This window comes from Neolamprologus multifasciatus, chromosome 7 (assembly GCF_963576455.1).
Source record: "Neolamprologus multifasciatus chromosome 7, fNeoMul1.2, whole genome shotgun sequence".
In the NCBI taxonomy this organism is placed as follows: Eukaryota; Metazoa; Chordata; class Actinopteri; order Cichliformes; family Cichlidae; genus Neolamprologus; species Neolamprologus multifasciatus.
The window spans coordinates 24,727,780-24,745,651 of record NC_140445.1 but is presented as its reverse complement, the minus strand read 5'-3'; the positions used below and the strand labels follow the sequence as shown (position 1 = coordinate 24,745,651).

The window sequence follows — 17,872 nt, the reverse complement described above, 5'->3', positions numbered from 1 at the left end:
GCGAGGGATGCCAGAGTGCTTAGGCAGTGCATGGACAGATGCAGACTGAGAGAAGACGGCGGCGAAACCAGCCGCACATTTACGGTGGCGATGCTGTGCGGTTGGTTAGTAGCCTTCAAACTTTGAGGCACTATTTTATGCATCTCCTCACATTTCAAGTTAAGTGTGATGTTTTGGCTGCACGCTGAAAATTCGCTCTCCGCACCAACAGTGACACATCCTCCCAGGGGTGATGGGCTCTAAGTTGACCAGACAGAGAAGTCTCGATTTTGATAGCAAATTGTCAAAAAGGAGACGCCAGAGGAATGATATTCCTGGAGAGAGCGAGAGGAGTGGCGGCAGGAGCGGAGACTTCTTGTTTACCTCCCTGATGCTCAAGTCCGACAAGCTTCCAGGGATGCTGCGGAAAACCAACCACAGCCCATATGTCAGGCGGGTGGCTTGGGTCCGGGAAATCCAGAGGCTTCTCCGGGAGCAGAAGATGGAGCAAGCGGCCGAAGTGCTGAAAGTGCTGAGAAAGGCAAGAGACCGAGCTTATTTTAATCATGCATGCGCTTACTGTGGGAGCTTGGGGGAGGGGGGACTACTTTATTCCTAGTGTACCTGAAACTTTGTGACTAAAGGATGGAAGGTGGTTTTTAAGCAACTGGCCTTCTTAAATCGCTAGGAAGCTGGTTTTGCGTGAAACTGTGTGCTTAATGTTTGAACCATCCACAAGTGCATTTGTAAAATTCTGTAGTTCAGTCTTTGCATGTCTGCTAAAACCTGGTCACGTCTAACAGAACATTCACTAAAAGCAGAAGTTCAGCATAATGATTACACCCCAGCTAGTAATAGCCTTTGGCCATCAGCGTTTCTGATTTCTAAAATCCTGTGCAACTTCTCCTCAAATGAAGGCATGCTGAATAGTTCCATAAAGTCTGTTTCTTTGGTTAAATTCGGCTCCAATCAAACATTATTATACTATAAATAATGATTTTATTTTGTTATTGTTGTACGGCATTTCTTAACACATTGTTGCAGAGCTCTTCACAAAAAAAAAAAAACACATTAAAGATAAGTATACACAACCTATCATGCAAGCACACAGGCACACACAATCTTTTAATTGTGTTTTTTCATAAACGCATAGTTCTGTGCATCCATTCAGTGAGTTATATCACAAAAATACTGGATGAAAGATTAGAGAAACATATGAAACCACAGAAATTAGTTCTCAGTAGTTATTTAAAACACACCCACTTATTCAGCTTACCTGATAAGCTGAGGGGGCTGTTCTAAAGTGATGTACCACAACCTCAAAAGAGTTTACAATAAAGTCAAAAAGATTTCAAATTAGAGCTTGGGTCAGTATAAAGACTCTGCTCAGATGACCGGAGCCTGGAGCCTGGCCATACGAGGCTATAAAGGCTTTATATGAAATTAGTAACACTTTGAAATGAATTCACAAATTTCACTGGATGTCAGTGAAAGAGAAGCCAGGATAAGAAGGGTGGTGGCCATGTTTTTTGTGAGCAGCTGCAATTCTGGATGAGCTGAAGATGGGCTAAGCGGGACTGAGGGACGCACATAAAATGTGAGAGATGAGAGAAAATTAAAGTGCGTACTAAAAGCTCTAAATTATGGGTGGGTCTAAATGATCTGTGTTTGATTTATGCATTGTTTTTTGGTTGAACGAAATAGGTTTAAATGAGCTTAGAAATGTGAGATTAAAAATTCAGATGCTGGTGAAATATTAAGATTCAGATGATGAAGATGGAGATGATAAACTCAGGCTCAATATTTTTATCAGCCTTTTATATTAACACTGAAAGTGTGAGTAGGCAGACTTAAGAACCTGGGGTGACTCTGTTTACCAGTCAAGTTTATAGAGTATACAAAGACTGTATATAATGTAAATGAATGGCATGTCTGTTCACTGTTTTCATTGTTAAGAAGGCTTAAGAAGCAGTTTATCCAAAAGTCTTGGAGGTTATAATACACCATTGTTAAAAAAAGCTCTAATCAGTCCCCGATCTAAACACCTTTCTTTCCTGAGCTTCATAGCTCTGAAATAATATACAAGTCTAGGGTAAGGGAAGGCTTTCTTCTCTCATCTGTTACACATTGCTGTGTGTTGCCATCTCTGGTTTAATCCTTGCTCTAGATTTATACAAACTAGAGAAATGAGAAAAAATAAATATTTTTCAAGCTTGAAGCCTGAGCTTCCTGCTGCCTTCTGTTAGCTGTGTATTGATCAAAGGGAACAGTTCTGAAGTTCAGACAAAAGCAGTTTTGATCAAGAGGGCCTCCTGTCATGAAAAGTCCCTGCCCATCTGTAGGGTGCCGTAGAATAAATTATACAGATGTGTGCAGATTAAAGCAGGAAACAATGCTGATGGGAAGCTCTCAAAAGTCTGAATTAAAGTCAGATTTATGGGTATCCTTTCTTCTAAAACCAATAGCAGAGCACAAAATAGGATGAATTGTTAAGCTTCATACACTATTTGCATGAAGCAGGAGGGATGTGACTCATACATATTCCTTTCAGACTTCAAAGTGTCTATGTTTATTAAAGCAGACCTACAGTCAGTCAGTCAGTCATTTCTTTTTATTTTTTTAAAGGATTTTAAAGATTAACATGTAGATTTGTTGGTCGTGTGCAGGGGCTGCTTTCTCTATAGCTCGGCATTTAAACTGCTCACGAAGCACGAATACTCTCTCCATCACTCAGTGAGGTGAAGCCAGAGCACTGCTACGTTGTTGGGCTGAAGCCAAGTGTCTGACTAATAATACTTCAAGACTGGAGGGAAAAAAAACTGCCAGTTGATCTCCTGTTGTTGTTCTCTAGCACTAAAGCAGCTTTTCCTCTCAGGGACGGATGGTTTTGGAGATAATCACCTTGAAGTGATGGATGCTGGAACAAGTGTCTTTCACATCGAGGAAGTCGTTTCAAAGAGGAACCAATAACATCGGCCCCCACATGATATCTCTGTGGTAGATCTGCCTTCTGGGCCATTAAGTTAATTAGTTTGGGATCTTCTAGATATTTATTAGCAAACAAAGAATCAGCAAATACTGATATTAATTACCAATATGTAGCTATGGAGAAAACAGTAATTAAACTGCTACACATTATTGTATGTGACCTTTTTAAAGATTAAGATTAGTTGTCAGAAGCACACTTAATTTATTAACTGGAAAAACATCCTAAATAACAGCGGGCTAGAAATGGATGTAAAAAAAATACATGGAATACTGCCTACAAAGCAAAAACATAATTTGTACAATTCTAACAAGCTTGAAAGTTGATATTTGGTATGACCACCTTTAATTTTTCAATGCAGCCTAAACTCTCTTAGACAAGTTTTCTTGTCATTTGTTTAAGTTTTCTTCAGGAATAGTTCTCCAGGCTTCTTGAAGGATATTCAAAGCTCTTATTTGGATGTTGGCTGACTTTTGTTTTGCTCTCTGTCAAGATGATCCCACACTGCTTCAGTAATAATCAGACTTGGGGAGGCCAATCTATGACTGATAATGTTCTGCTGTTTGTTCTTCATTGGCAGTGTGCTTCAGATCACTGCTGATAAATGCACCGGATGCTTTCCCAGTGGTATTGCATGAAGAGTCGAAATCTGACTCTAGTTTTCTACATTCAAAATTGATCAATTTTGAGAAGATCTCTGACACCACTGGTTGAAATCCAGCCCCAAACCATGACAGAGCCTCCGCTGTGTTACACAGATGGCTGTAGACACATCACTGTTGTACCTCAATGTAAACTGACGATGATATAAACCAGAAATTTAACATTTGGATTCATCATTTCATAAAACATCTTGCCACCAATTTTTAGTCCAGTTTTTGTCATTTTCATCCCCTTCTTTAAGAATGGCTTGTTCACAGCCAGCCTTCCACTAAAACCATTTTGATGCGGGTTCAGTGAGCAGTAGATGGAGAGATGGGTCAGATGCATCTCTCGGGTCCTGTGTTTGATCTCTACAGGATTTTTCCTATTTCTTAATTAGATGACTTTCAGATCTTTTTTAGATCTGCCACTTCTTCTTTTGTTCACCACTTGTCCAGTTTCCTTTTTTAAGACAAGCTACGTCAAGTTTTTGGCTCTTTGGGAATCACCTCGTTGGTCTAAAAAAGCTATTTTATGCCTGCTAACTGTGTTATCTTTGGAAATTTTTGGATATACAAGTAAAGAAGTGGAGACATGGTGTGTTTTGCTGCTGGTAAGAAAATTTGGCTCTTTGTTAAGTTGTCTGTTATGCGTAGACACAATACCGGTTATTCAGTTGACTTAAAAGCCTTTTAATGATTGAATAAGTCAGAGGTTGGTGGTCAGTGGCTTAACAGAAAAAAAACTCTGTAATTGGTCAGGTGAAAGGACTGGACTGAAAATGAGTGCAAACGTAGTCAGTGTCCACTGTTAAAGTTTAAAATGCCTTGAGAAAGCTTGGAAAACTATTCCTCAAGACCACTTAAAAAATTACAACAGCCTGACTCCTTGGAATTAAAATATAAAAGAAAATCAACTTGCCTTAAGTTTGTTAATATGGTAACAACAGTATAGCTGAATTGCAGCCAAGATGCAACCCTCTTAATGGTAGCATTCTTGCTTATGGACATGCGAGGTAATGTTTTAATAGTCTAAATAAAAGCTTCACACTGAATCACGTCGGTGGGCTGCTTTGAATGGATTTTACAGTGTGACTGGTCCTAACGCTGATGAGTTAGCAGCTAACAGAGCTCTGATTAGAAAATCAATTATTTACATGTGTAGGCTATTTATTGCCAATCATTTTCAGTCAGCCAAATTAGATAGATGAGATAGATAACTCTTTATTGTCATTACACAGTCATACCTAGTACAATAGTACAACGAAATTGGTGTCACGTCGGCACCAAGCACAATACAACACAACACAGTAACTTTAAAGTGTTTTTTAAGTGCAAGAAAGGTATGAGCAAAAAAATGAATGACTTAATAAATAAAAGAATAAGTGAATGCTTATTGTATATTATTTTTATTGCACACCAAAAAAGTCAAGGGAGGTAGCCATTCAGGTCAGCTGTTAGCATTGATTGTTGTAAAAGCCGTCCTTGAGTGTGTTTGTTTGTGACCTCAGCAACCTAAATCTCCTGCCAGACGGCAGCAGCTTAAACACCCGGTGTCCTGGGTGTGTGAAATCCCGTAGGATGCTGCATGGCCCTCTTGAGACAGCGAGTGCTGTACGGGTCCTTCAGGAGGGAAGAGGATGTCCAATGGTTTTTTGGGCCATATTAATGACCCTCTGAAGCCTTTTTGTGTGCCGTGGTGCAGCTGAAGAATTATACAGAGATGCAGTATCTCAGCACACTTTAACTTGAGCAACAGTAGAAGACGATCAGCAGCTCCCTCTTCAGGTCCATTTTTCTGAGGATTCTCACAAAATGGAGACGCTGTTGGGCCTTCTTTACAACCAGTCGAGGTGTTTGAGCTCCATTAGATGTCTGTGTCTATGTGCATACCCAGGAACCTGAAACTGGACACCCTTTCTACACACTTCCCGTTGATGCTGATGGGCTGCAGCAGGGACTTCCTCTTCTGAAGTCGACTACCAGTTCTTTTGTCTTGGTAATATTGAGGTCCAAGTTGTTGTCTACACACCAATCCGACAGCCTCTGAACCTCAGCTCTGTATGCTGTCTCGTCGCCCCCAGAGATGAGCTCCACCATCGTATCATCTGCGTTGACTGGGAGCTGATACAGTGTTGTGTGTACAGAGTGCACTGTAGGGACTTAGTACACAGACTTGTGGAGAGCCGGGGTTAAGGCTGAGGGCTGAGGAAAGATGGGACTCACTCTAACTCTCTGTATACGGTCTGACAGGAAGTCTCTGATCCAGCAGCAGGTGGTAGAAGGAAATCCGATATCGAGCAGTTTAACTATTAGTCTGTCCAGGAGTATCGTATTAAAAAGCAGTCAACAAAGAGCAGCCTGGCATAACACCCATGTTGTTCCAGGTGAGAGATGGTTGTTTTGGACAATGGCGTCTTCATTTGATCTGTTAGCTCTGTATGCGACCTGGAGCGTGTCGAGTGTGATTGGCAGGAAGGACATGATGTGGCATCGGGACCAGTTTCTCGAAACACTTCATTATAACAGGTGTTAGAGCAACTGGTCGGTAGTTGTTGAGGCTGCTAATGTTGGTACACTTTGGCAAGTGGGACAATTGTGACTGACTTTAGGCATGGCAGGATGCAGTGCTGAGACAGTGAAGTGTTGAAGATCAAAGTGAAGACCCCAGCCAGCTGGTCTGCACATTCTTTTAGGACACTCCCACTCACCCCGTCTGGACCGGCGGCCTTCCTGGGGTTCACTGTCCCTCAGTCGTGCACCTCACCTCATATACCTGCACCATGAGGCTTGGGCTGCTGTTGTCCGATGTTTGAGCTGCGGCTGCCTCTTGTCCGTTCACCGTGAAGCGTGCAAAGACGTGGTTCAGTTTCTCTGCAAGTGCCTTGTTGCCCTCAGCCATCGTGGTATTTCCAGGCTTGTACTTGGTTAGGTGCTGAACTCCCTCTACATCTTGTTTATTTGACTGTGGGGGTATGATAGATCTGAGCACAGTGAGTAACATTTAACCTCCTAGTACAGGGGTGGGCAACTCCAGGCCTCGAGGGCCGGTGTCCTGCAGGTTTTAGATGTGTCCTTGATCCAACACAGCCGATTTAAATGGCTAAATGACCTCCTCCACATGTTTTGAAGTTCTCCAATGAATGAACTCATCATTTGATTCAGGTGTGTTGACCCAGGGTGATATCTAAAACCTGAAGGGCACCAACCTTCGAGGCCTGGAGTTGCCCACCACTGTCCTAGTACCTGGCTTCCACATATGTGAACATCACATTTTGTGTTGTCTAGACCAAAATACTTAATTTTGCTCTACAAGGGCTTGATATCCACTTAGGAGGACATTATACTGCCACTGGTCTATCAAAATTTAAAATGAATGTCCTTATATGTGGATCTCATTTTTCTCAGAAAAAATCAGGTAAAAAAAAAAAAAAGGTAATTCTTTGTTTTTACATTCATCAGGTCCCAATCAGCCCAAATAGCAAAGAGAAATTAAAAATGTATGTCATGAAAGAGTTCAGGTCTTAGGAGGTTAATGTTTCTTCCAGAGTGCTAATGTGCAGCTATGATGCTAGAAATGCAGCACCAAGCCAATGCAGGGAAAGCCTGACTTTGTTGAACTTGCTTCATAATACAGCCACCGAGGGAAGGACGTAGCTCAACTCTGTCTGAGAGAAAGTATACCAGCAAGTGTCTTTAAAGCTTGCTTGCTAATTAGCATGTGTTATAAATTTTACAAATAAGTTAGAACTTCCTGAAGTTTCAGGTGACTAACAGGGCGCAAGAAGTTTTTTGTTTGTGTAATAGAACCACAGAAGACCCGTCCACGTTTGCATACTTTTCAGCATCTTTATTCACGGCTGTTGAAATGTACACACCAGCTGCAGCTCTTCAGCTCGCAGCTCAACGTTCTGACAACAACAACCACAACAGTCAGAGTGCACAGACTTTAAGCCGGCGAGTAATGATTGCGGATGCCGTGCAGGTGCATCTGCCTCCCCTGCAGCAGCACCGCAGACTACACCCCGCCACACTTTGTTTCTAGAAACAGTTTGGTTTCTATACACAGGCTAATGAACAAGCTAGTTTCAGAAATACTTGACTTTTTGCAAAGCCAGGCTAGCACTGGATGCTAGCCTGAATTAAGCTAAGTGTCTACTTCAAAACCAATATGCAGTGGCTCATATTAGCGTTCCCATGTATCAATGTGACAGCAAAAAGCAACAACAAAAATATCATAAAATACAGAAATAGTCATCTTACTGTGTCCTGACACCTCTGACCAAACATACAGACTCCATCCTACCCTTACCAAAGTGTTGTTTACGTCTTTAACTGAAGGAAAAAAAAGGGTTAGCATAACCGGAGTTGAAACATCCTTCACCTGACAGCTCTGGCATGTTTCTTCCTACATAAAATGGTGGGACTGGATTTGTTGCACTCTGCAATATATTTAATTGGATTCTAATGAACTGCATGTGTGGGATGATGTTCTGCGGTTCGGAGCTCATCGCTCGATTCAGACTTTTTTGTGACAAAGCACACACCAGATTAGATATGCAGCTTTCACAGGGGACATTTGTCGTGGGATCTGAAGGCACACAGGCGTATGCACAGGCATCGTCTCAGTGAGAAACAGCAAAACATTTCATGCTTTTATAATTAGGAATCGGTCGGATTAATCCACAGGATCAGATCTTTTTTTGCGTAGTTGAAATGTCTTTCGATTTAGCTGTGAATGCTCCACAAAGAAAAAAAATCATATCTGATGCTGCAGCTGCACTATGGTTAACACGCATCATAATCATAATCTCCAAAATCCTCTATGCCTCCACTTTTAGACGCATATGGCACCTTCTGTCTCCAATTAATGAGGTTTATTGAAAGGAGAGCTGGTCTGGAGGATAGCCCAGCGTCAGGGAATCCCACAGATCTCTGCTGTAATAAATCAACACAAAAGCTGGAGGAGGAGAAAATGCTGATGGGAGTTTTCCTCTTTGCTTCCACTGTGCCCCGCAGTGTTATGGCTGTCAGCACATATAGAGCATGTCTTACACAGCTTCAACCTCCAGCCTGCAATTTGAAAAGCTTTTCAGTTCATATAGAGCTGACAGTATTTATTTTTAAGCTCCACGGCCTCTTGTTGCATGCTTACATAAAACTGCCATCACTGTAAACTGTTAGAGGAAGATCGGCCAGTGAAACACGATTTTATATTCTTTTCGTATTTTAAAAAAAAGGTCTGTAGTCTGTTGATATATCTGAGTAGGGAAACTCTTTAATTTGTCTTGAACTAGGAAAAGACGTTGATGCTTTATGCCTTTAAAGACCAGATTTCCTTTGACTTCCTTTCCTTTTGCTGCAAGCCTTTAATCTTCGGATTATTTGGTCTCCTCTGCTTCGTTCATGTCTTCTCCGCCGTTTGTTGTTTCTTTTTTAATATGGCTTGTTGTGTGTTTACGTGCATGTGTCAGCGTCTTCATTGAAAAGGTGGCTGACACTGCGCGCTGCTGGGGTTATTCAGCGCGTCTGAAAACATTACATCTCAAACACTGGCTGTTAATGACACGTCAGTACCTCAAGACGCAGCTTCAATATACTCTATTTACATTGTCGCTGCAAACGAAAATAAAGCCCGGTCAAAAAATATCATCAGCCACCCCACTGGGGATGTGACCTGTTTTATGGTTTTATTAAAATCTTCTGCACATCACACAGTCTTCTAGTTATGAACTATGAAGATCAAAGAAAAGCAACGTTAGATTGAATCAAAAAGCATTATCCTCAAAGGTCTTACATTTTTTCCCATTTCAACTGGTTAATGTAAGTGTCCAGCTCCAAATGTCACACTGATTGCTCATTTTAGCATCCCTGCATTCAGCCCTGAAGTGGTGCACCTGTGACAGAGGATCTGTTGTCTTCACAGCATTTTTGAGGAGGGGGGGTTATTATACATGTGACTTCTGATGCATCAAACAGTTGAGAGGAGATGCAGTTCACAGCCTCACACCATTTACTACAGTTTCAGGGTAACATCTCAAACCAGCAACAAAAACCATCCTCTTGGTTGTGACTGTACATGCTGCAAGTTTTATCCATGTTGCAAAAGTTCTTTTTCGGTGTCTGTAGCTTTAACTTTGTTTGATGAACCCTAACCCTGGCCTGAGAACAAGGCAAAATAAACTTGTGTTCTTGCAGGTTGCACAAGTATAGCTATAGCCCTCTCACATGTTAACTGAACCCTGGAGTTTACCTGCGCGTGTTTTGATTAAAAACCCACATGACTGAGTAAAAACCCACATGAAACTCTGGCAGAAATTGCTACATCACGCACAATGTTGTCGGATGTGGTGGCATTACTACTAGATCTTCATTTCTCAGATGCCTGGGGGGAGTGAAGACTCTCGCGTGTACTTGTGCAGGCAGAAACAGTTAAAGTTAGCAGTCTGACAGGTTTGTCTCTGCAAACAAAGAAAGGTTGCACTGTGGATCCCGGTGGGGTGTACTGAAAGCCTGAATGAGGGCAGTTGTACATTGTTATATGTATGTTTACATAGCTTTGCAAATTTTTAAGGTCCACAATCTCTTGTTGTGTCCTTATGCAAATCTGCCATCACTGTAAACTATAAGAGGATGGGCCAGAGGAACATGTTTTTCTATTCTTTTCATGCTGTAAAAATGCCAGTAATCTCTTAATATGTCTGAGTAGATCAACTTCAGTTAGTAAAAGATTGTGATGCTTTATGCATGTGTGCACTTCTCTGTAGATCAAGCTTTTTTAACATTTGCAAAGCAGATACGAGGCAACAGAAGTTTGATTTTCTCCACCACTGTGTTGCTATAATATAACAATGGTGCTCCCCACCCGTAGCACCACTCCACAAAATCTGCTCACGAACAGCTTGAGCAACATGACAATGAGGCACTGATCTACCCTGCAAACTGTCTAGCTATCAGTCCAAATGAGCATCTGCAGGATGGATTGACAAAAGCCCAATCAGCAGAGGCACTAACCAGTAACGATCTGCTTGCCAGTGTCTAGATCGAAGGTTTAGCTTCAGCAACATTATGTGCCCAAAACTGAGTTTGGCTGACTACCTAAACGTACTGAATGACCAGGTTTGTCCATCAGGTGATATTTTCTCCCCTGATGGCAGAGTCATAGTCCAAGATTCACTGAGCTCAAAATGTGCAAGAGTGGTTCAGGGAGCATGAGTGGTCAGATTCTTCCATCATTAACACAAGATGTTGGGAAAGAAGTAATGAAACCGTGGACAGAAATACATTTTGTGACACTGGATAAGTGTTTGACTTTTTGGGGTTTTCAGTACAGAAGGTAGATAGTCTTGAAAGAGTGACCAGACCCTAAAAAGTAATTAGTCATTTCTGTTTATAGTCACATGTAGTCTTTCATGTGGAAGAGTATTAGATTTCCTGGTACCAAATGGTAACACTTGGCAAAGAAGCTTTGATCCAGTTGTGTAAAATACACTTTTTGGCAATTAAAAGAAGCTTCTCCAGAAGTCTGTAGTGTAAATGGCCTGTATTTGTATAGCGCTTTACTAGTCCCTAAGGACCCCAAAGCGCTGAAACACATCCAGTCATTCACACACGGGTGATGGCAACCTACATTGTAGCCACAGCCACCCTGGGGCACACTGACAGAGGCAAGGCTGCCGGACACTGGCGCCACCGGGCCCTCTGACCCGGTGGTCAGAGGGCCACCACCAGTAAGCAACGGGTGAAGTGTCTTGCCCAAGGACACAACGACTGAGACTGTCCAAACCAGGGCTCGAACCGGCAACCTTCCGATTACAAGGCGAACTCCCAACTCTTGAGCTACGACCACTAGCTACTGCTAGATGCAACTCTCTAGAGGATAGGCCTAAGAGGAAAACACCAAGATCGTTTTAAAATTTCATTTTAAATATTCTACTATGTTCCTTAGATATAAATGACCACAAGCTGGAAATCAATTTACACTCCCAGAAGCAATGAAAATATGTTCCCCAATCAGAAGAGAACAGAGGAGGGAGAGAGGTTGATCTTGTACAAAACAACAGGGGTGATATGCAATCTGTGAAGAATCTTATACTGAGTCGCTCTGTCTATTGCATATGAGGGCAGATTTTATAATGCTCCCTGCCAGTCATCCTCTATATATTCTGTGCCTAAATCCTTTTCCCACTTATGAGCAATATTAGGCAGCTCATATTCATCCGAGGAACAGAGAACGGAGTAGAATAGTGAAATAAAAGACTTCCCAGATTAAGGCTCTAAGACAAATCGCTCTATGATGCTATAGGTAGGTAACTGAACCCTGTAGGTAGGTTAATAGAAGTAGAGGCTAGATTAGAAGATAAAAAGTGCCTAACTTTCAAATATCCAAAGAATTGTTCCTTTGGACACATTATCTCCAAACAGGTCTCCAAGTGCACGAATCCCCCGTCCCACAATAAGGAGAAAGCAGATGAGCCAGTGCCAGCAGGAAAGTCAGCATTTTGGACAATAAGGGACAGCAAGGATTTCATATTATTCCTTCCAAGGTATTTAGTAATATAGTGCCAGTCTTTAATACTGTTATATAAAATAAGATGGTGCTTTACCACTGGGCTTATATTACTGACATAACATGACCAGACTCCATAGGAAGCATGGAGAACTCCAAGAAGCAATACATGATTCCAATTTAAGATTTGCATTAGCCAAGACCAAAGATGTGAGCATGGCAAGTCTGGTTGTAGAACAATAATTTAGGCATGGAAAGGCCACCCATGTCTGTATCTAACTGTAAAGGTATAAGCCTCTGTCTAGGTTTTTTGCCATTTAGAGAAGGACTTTTGTATATCCTGAATATTCTTCTGGGCAAGTACAGAGGAAGCATCTACAAAATTTATAAAATATGAGGGAGGATATTCATTTTAATGAAACTAATGTGGCCTATCAGATAAAGTGGTACGTCATGCCAAGGTCAATGTCTTTTCTTTTTATTGAGGAATAAACTGGAAGAAAATTAGGTTTCCACAGGTCCTTTAGGTTTGGCAGTGTTTTGATTCCCAAGTAAGTAAAACCAAATACAGACATTTGAAAGGAAAAATTGTTCATTATAGTTTAGTCCACAAATTTTAAATAGGTTTGAGGTTGGCGCTTTGCTAAGGCCATTCCAGTAGGTTAATTATAGCCCACTTTATCCATTACAAAACCAGTTTGGATGTGTTTGGGGTTATTGTGTCCAAGATTCAACAACGTACCTGTTGTTTTGAGGTGAAGTTGAAGAATTTAGAGGTATCACGCTTTCTTCATTATTCCACCCACTTTGTACAGCTTATCAGTGTGACTGGCGTACCAACCTCCAACAGCTGGTATAGTTCTTTGGTTTGAAAGCCTCAGTTTTACTCCTCTTTTATAATTGTTCTTATTCCAACCCAGTATTGGTAAATCAATTGAATCATGTCAAACAAATTTTTTGAACGCAAAGAGAAACTACAAATTGTAGTCGATCATGATCACCAACTTGAAAATATTAGGTCTTGTTTTTCTTCTTTTTATCTTCTTTTTTTCTCTTGTTTTTTAAAGTCATCAAAGATGTATGCTGTATAATTATATTACAGTGGAAAAAGAACAGTTCAGAGAGCTCATTAAATGCCCACAATTACAAAGACATTTGGCAATGATGAGTGGATGTTGACTACAACTGTATATTCTATATACTGCCCAGCACACCCTAATCAGCTACATTGGGTGGAGAAACACAGCTATGATGGGAAACACTCATCAGCTGACCTTGTGTTAAGGAGCCGTGATGAAAGGGAATAATGAGCATAGCGGACAATACTGAAAGTCTATTTTCAGTTAACTAGCTATGAAATCTCAGTTTAATATTTAAAGTGTGGGTCAGTTGAATCAAATTCTGTTTTTGAAATTCTAATCCATGGGTTAGAAAGAATAAATTGAATCACTCACATCCTTTTTCTTTTCTCTCCTTTAGGATTTGGGACTTCAGGGAACATCACTCAATGACATTTTGTACAAAAATGCAGCATTTCTAAACCTGGTGGACCCCATTTCCCATGAATTGCTGCTCAGCCTTGCCCGGGACCTGCAGTGTCCAAAAAGGGTATGAATAAAACAGTTTTATTCATAGTGAACATTCAAAGCAGCTGTTTGTTTACAGACTTGACACCAGTAAAAAGGACAAGCAGTACATTTCACACAGAGGCTACACACACGCCTTCATTAGCCACGCTTAGATGCTTGTGTCATATTCATTGTCATGCTATTGCAATAACAATGAACCATCGGTTTGCTTTGTGCAGACACAAATGCAGAAGCCAGGAAGAATGGAAAATATTGTAAGAGCTGACTCAATAGCATGAGAGGTTAGGGATGAATAGCAGGGCCAAACAGAACCAGGGTATGACTCTTCATTGTTACTCTGCGCTCGGTTAGCCCAGTTGCAAGTGGGAAGCAGCTGTGCACCAGTACCTGCAGGTGTATTAAATTACCCGCTCTGGTTGGGTTATACTGCAAAGCACGGTCAAGTGCCAGGCAGCTAGAGGTCAACAGAGCTCTTGACCTCTAGCTGCCTGGCTTTAGGGGGCTCATTACCCTGGCACTAATAGTGAGGGAAGTTTGAGGGCTTTGATAAATAGCCAGAAAAATCAAACTGGGGAAGGTAATGCTTTCCTCTTGGAACTGGGAAATCTAGGAAAGAGCAAAGAGAGATTTCCCAACACAAAATTTGAATTCTGCCCAAAAATCAAAGCCACTTTTTTTTTTCTTTGTCCAAACTGGCAGTCGGCTCGTTTACTTGCAGCACAGCATACAAATCAGCACGTTGAAATTCAAAGTACATTTCAATCTAAGGTAAGAGGCTGAAGACATTACAGAATCTACTCAGAGTGGCTGTAAAACATGAACCCAGAAGCTATTACGGATACAGTTATGAAAGAATGGCTGCCACAGGGAGAAAAAAGTCCTTGTGGTGTAGTTATTACTTACTGAGTTCAGATGATAATCACCTGGAAGAAACTCTAATCTTATCTTTGTTTACTTCAGCGAGGAAAGCCCTGGAGGTAAGGAAGAAAAGTGAGAAGCTGGCAGCAATGTTCTCCTGACTGGCTGGCGACCCGTGGCAGGATACTGTGTTAAACGTGACAAGGGTGTATAGAGGCAATGTGGTGGATATAGGGCCCCGCAGGTGCTTCTGTGGCCACTATTTTCCACCTTAGATTTATTTAGGCTGAGCATTCAAGGGCATACTGTGGGTTAAAACATACATTATATGCCAGTGTCTTGTTTTAATGCAGACCCGTTATTAATGCTTAGCAGAGCTTATAGAGTTACAGTACTGCACTCTGTCAATAACTCTGGAGCACGCATTTTTCTAAGAACACTTTTGCTCTGTAAATCAGCATGCGCTGCTTAACATCGTGCTCATTCATCCAAGTGGCTGAAAGAGAAGCACTGAATGTTTTGAAGCGTGTGACATGTTTGTTTGTCACCCAAGAAAAGAAGAGGCAGCAGGAACAGTTAATCGCCTTAAGGTAAATTGGCCCTGTCTTTTTTCCTCTCTCGCCGCATTGCCTCTTTCTTGTTGTCGTGTTCTACCATTAATTAGATTTAGCCTGCCCAGCGCAACCCGTTCCAGTGTTTGACGGAGGAGGGAGAGCGAAGAAAAAGAATGTAAAGAGGTGCCGGAGAATCAGGAAGGAACGCAAAAGAGAAGCTGAATTACTGAGTCATGTGGAAAATGTTTCAAGCAAGACAAAGAAATGCTTTGTAAACATGTAAAATTTGGTAGTTTCACAAGTATTTTTTTCAGCAGTAATAAAGGAAGAAAATATTTGCTAATTACTGACTTTTAGGATATCTAACATCTGGAAAAGCTGTCCAGTATCACATTGTTTGCTTAGTTCCCTGTTTCAGGTGTGCTCATGCACGAGCAACAGTTTGTTTATAGATTTGTGGCTTGCTTTTCTGTCCCTCAGTCACCCTTTTGTGTGTTGCAGGAGACTGACTCGTTCAAGTCTACTAACAAGATATGTCGCCAGCTGATTTACCACCTGACCCCTCACTCCAAGTGGACAAGACAGAGCGTGCCCAGGAGAAAGTCCCAGGCCTGGTGAGTGTGTTCTCTTGGCTACCGCCTGAAACTGTGCCATCACACAGTAAATATATCCTCACCGTGTGTCTCAGTGTGATTCACAACCCTCCGGAGCATCTGTGGAATAAAGGAAGTGTGGAACAATCTCTGTGTCTAAGAATATGTTCCTTGACCTCTTGCTAAGCCCTGCTCCTCTTAGCTCATGCAGCTAATCTATCTCCAACTTACAATGAGAACAGTGCAGATTTAAGATCCAGTCAGATCCCCTGGCAACCACCAGTCACTAGGGGAAAATGTAAAGTCCTCAACCAGCTTGCAAGTGTTTTGCAAGTGGAGGTTGCAAGGATTTTAGGTTGCTTGGGGTTCACTGACCAAGCTCTAGATTTTCCAACATAAGGAGCCCAGACAGGAGAAGAGAAAAATCAGCGTCTCATTTGTAGAGATAAGCTGCTGAATTTGATGGCTGGAATGATTGTGTGCAACAATCAATTTGCGCACTAATAAAGCTACACAGCTAACTGCTCCAGTTAGCAGAAAAGGGTTTCTTTGGCTCAATTTTAAATTGTTCTTGCTGTTTTGTCTTAAAATAAGTCTTAAATATGCTACTAATTAGACAAAGTAAGGTTCTTTCTCAGTGCAGAGTAAATTTATCAATATGGGCTTTAAACTATTCAAGATCTGTATCATCAGAGCTGATCGGATCATTATCATTTATTATGTCATTTCAACAACAGGGCCTTAAAATGAATCATACACAAGCTACAAAGATCTGGATTTGTTTTCCATTTGGTTATTAGGTTATGATGTGAAAAATGGCAGTTGGAGTGGGATTTATGTTTCCTGCATGCTGCTCTTCTTAAAAACATTATTTCCTTGTTTACATTAGCCAGTCAGGGTTGCATTAGTAATACAACCAAGGGTTACATGACCACAAGGCGTAGCTTGTACTTCTAACCCACAACCAATCACAGGGGAACACTAAATGACAGGTTTCATTTTTTCTTTTAAAAAGATTGTTTACCTGATGTTTTTTCTTCTACCTTCTTTAAATAACATTAGAGCTGATATGCCATTACAAATCCTTGTTTGTAGCCAGTAATGATGTTTTTGTATCATTAATCAACACAAAACATAAAAACAAAAGATGTAGTATTCCACTGTTAAGGACATTTCTGTGCTTTTTAAGTGTTTCTTACATTCATTCATATAGTTTTGCTTCAGTTATGAAGCGATATAGTAAACTACCCACACTGACATCGGCTCAGGTGGCAGAATGCAGACTTTTAAAGGTCATCAGTTCATTACATGCAGCAGAAGGACCGATGAGCTTATGCCACAGAGAGGCATCCCCCATCAATAATTCACAAAAATCGCTGCTCCCCCTACGTGTTGGTCAGAATTTGATCAAACTTGCATACAGAAACTACTTGGTGGGTCTTCATCTGTGCAAACTGTGCTCAAGGTCAAAATCACATATGTTCAAAAACCTGTGAATTGTAATGGCTTGTGAGTCAAATGAGCATCACTATGGTTCTGGTCTTTACCACTTATCCTATTCATGGCTGTTGGTGGACTGCGAGCCTATCCCAGCTGTGATAATAACACTGGGATAGGCCGATCAACCGCTCTTTAATTTTTAATTTGTACTGACATTTATCTGATCACACCCCTGACCAAGATCCTTCCTTGTGATCCAAATCAACTTTCAGTGCATAGTCAGTCAGTCTAACACCACCACTAGCCTGTCTGTGCTCTCCTGCTTCATTTACAGTACATTTCTTAAACATTGAGGTGATTTACGTTTTAAATACAGCATATTATATCTGTGCATATGTACAAGTAAGAGGTTGTATTATCTGCAAAATAACAAAGTCAAGAATGAATAAAGTAATTATCTTTTACTTTTCTTGTTTTACTTACTTTAGTTATGAAAAGTGAAGTTTTTCCTGGTAAATGTAATTTTTCTTGTTGTAAAATAACACATCACAATGTGTGCTTACTGGGATGTGTCCGTTTTCTCACTTGCCTCTCAACAGCAATGCTTCTTTTTTCTCTCTCTCTCATCCAATACTGCTGTGACTGAAACACTGCCAGTGACAAGTTTGACAAACCCAGAGCCCTCTCGTTCCCTCAGTAGTAAAATCTGCTACAAACCTGTCC

The 17,872-nt window shown here is 41.1% G+C and overlaps 1 protein-coding gene across 1 annotated transcript in view; it reads left to right on the top strand.

The window, feature by feature from the left end:
* Positions 1-17,872, top strand: part of lrrc75bb (leucine rich repeat containing 75Bb) — a 58,718-nt gene continuing 40,846 nt past the window's right edge. Inside the window, exons 1-3 of the mRNA XM_085168308.1 lie at positions 1-520; positions 13,595-13,723; positions 15,618-15,730. Of these exons, the coding sequence (XP_085024434.1) occupies positions 233-520; positions 13,595-13,723; positions 15,618-15,730 (530 nt within the window). The 5' untranslated portion in view covers positions 1-232. The remainder of the gene's footprint in view (positions 521-13,594; positions 13,724-15,617; positions 15,731-17,872) is intronic.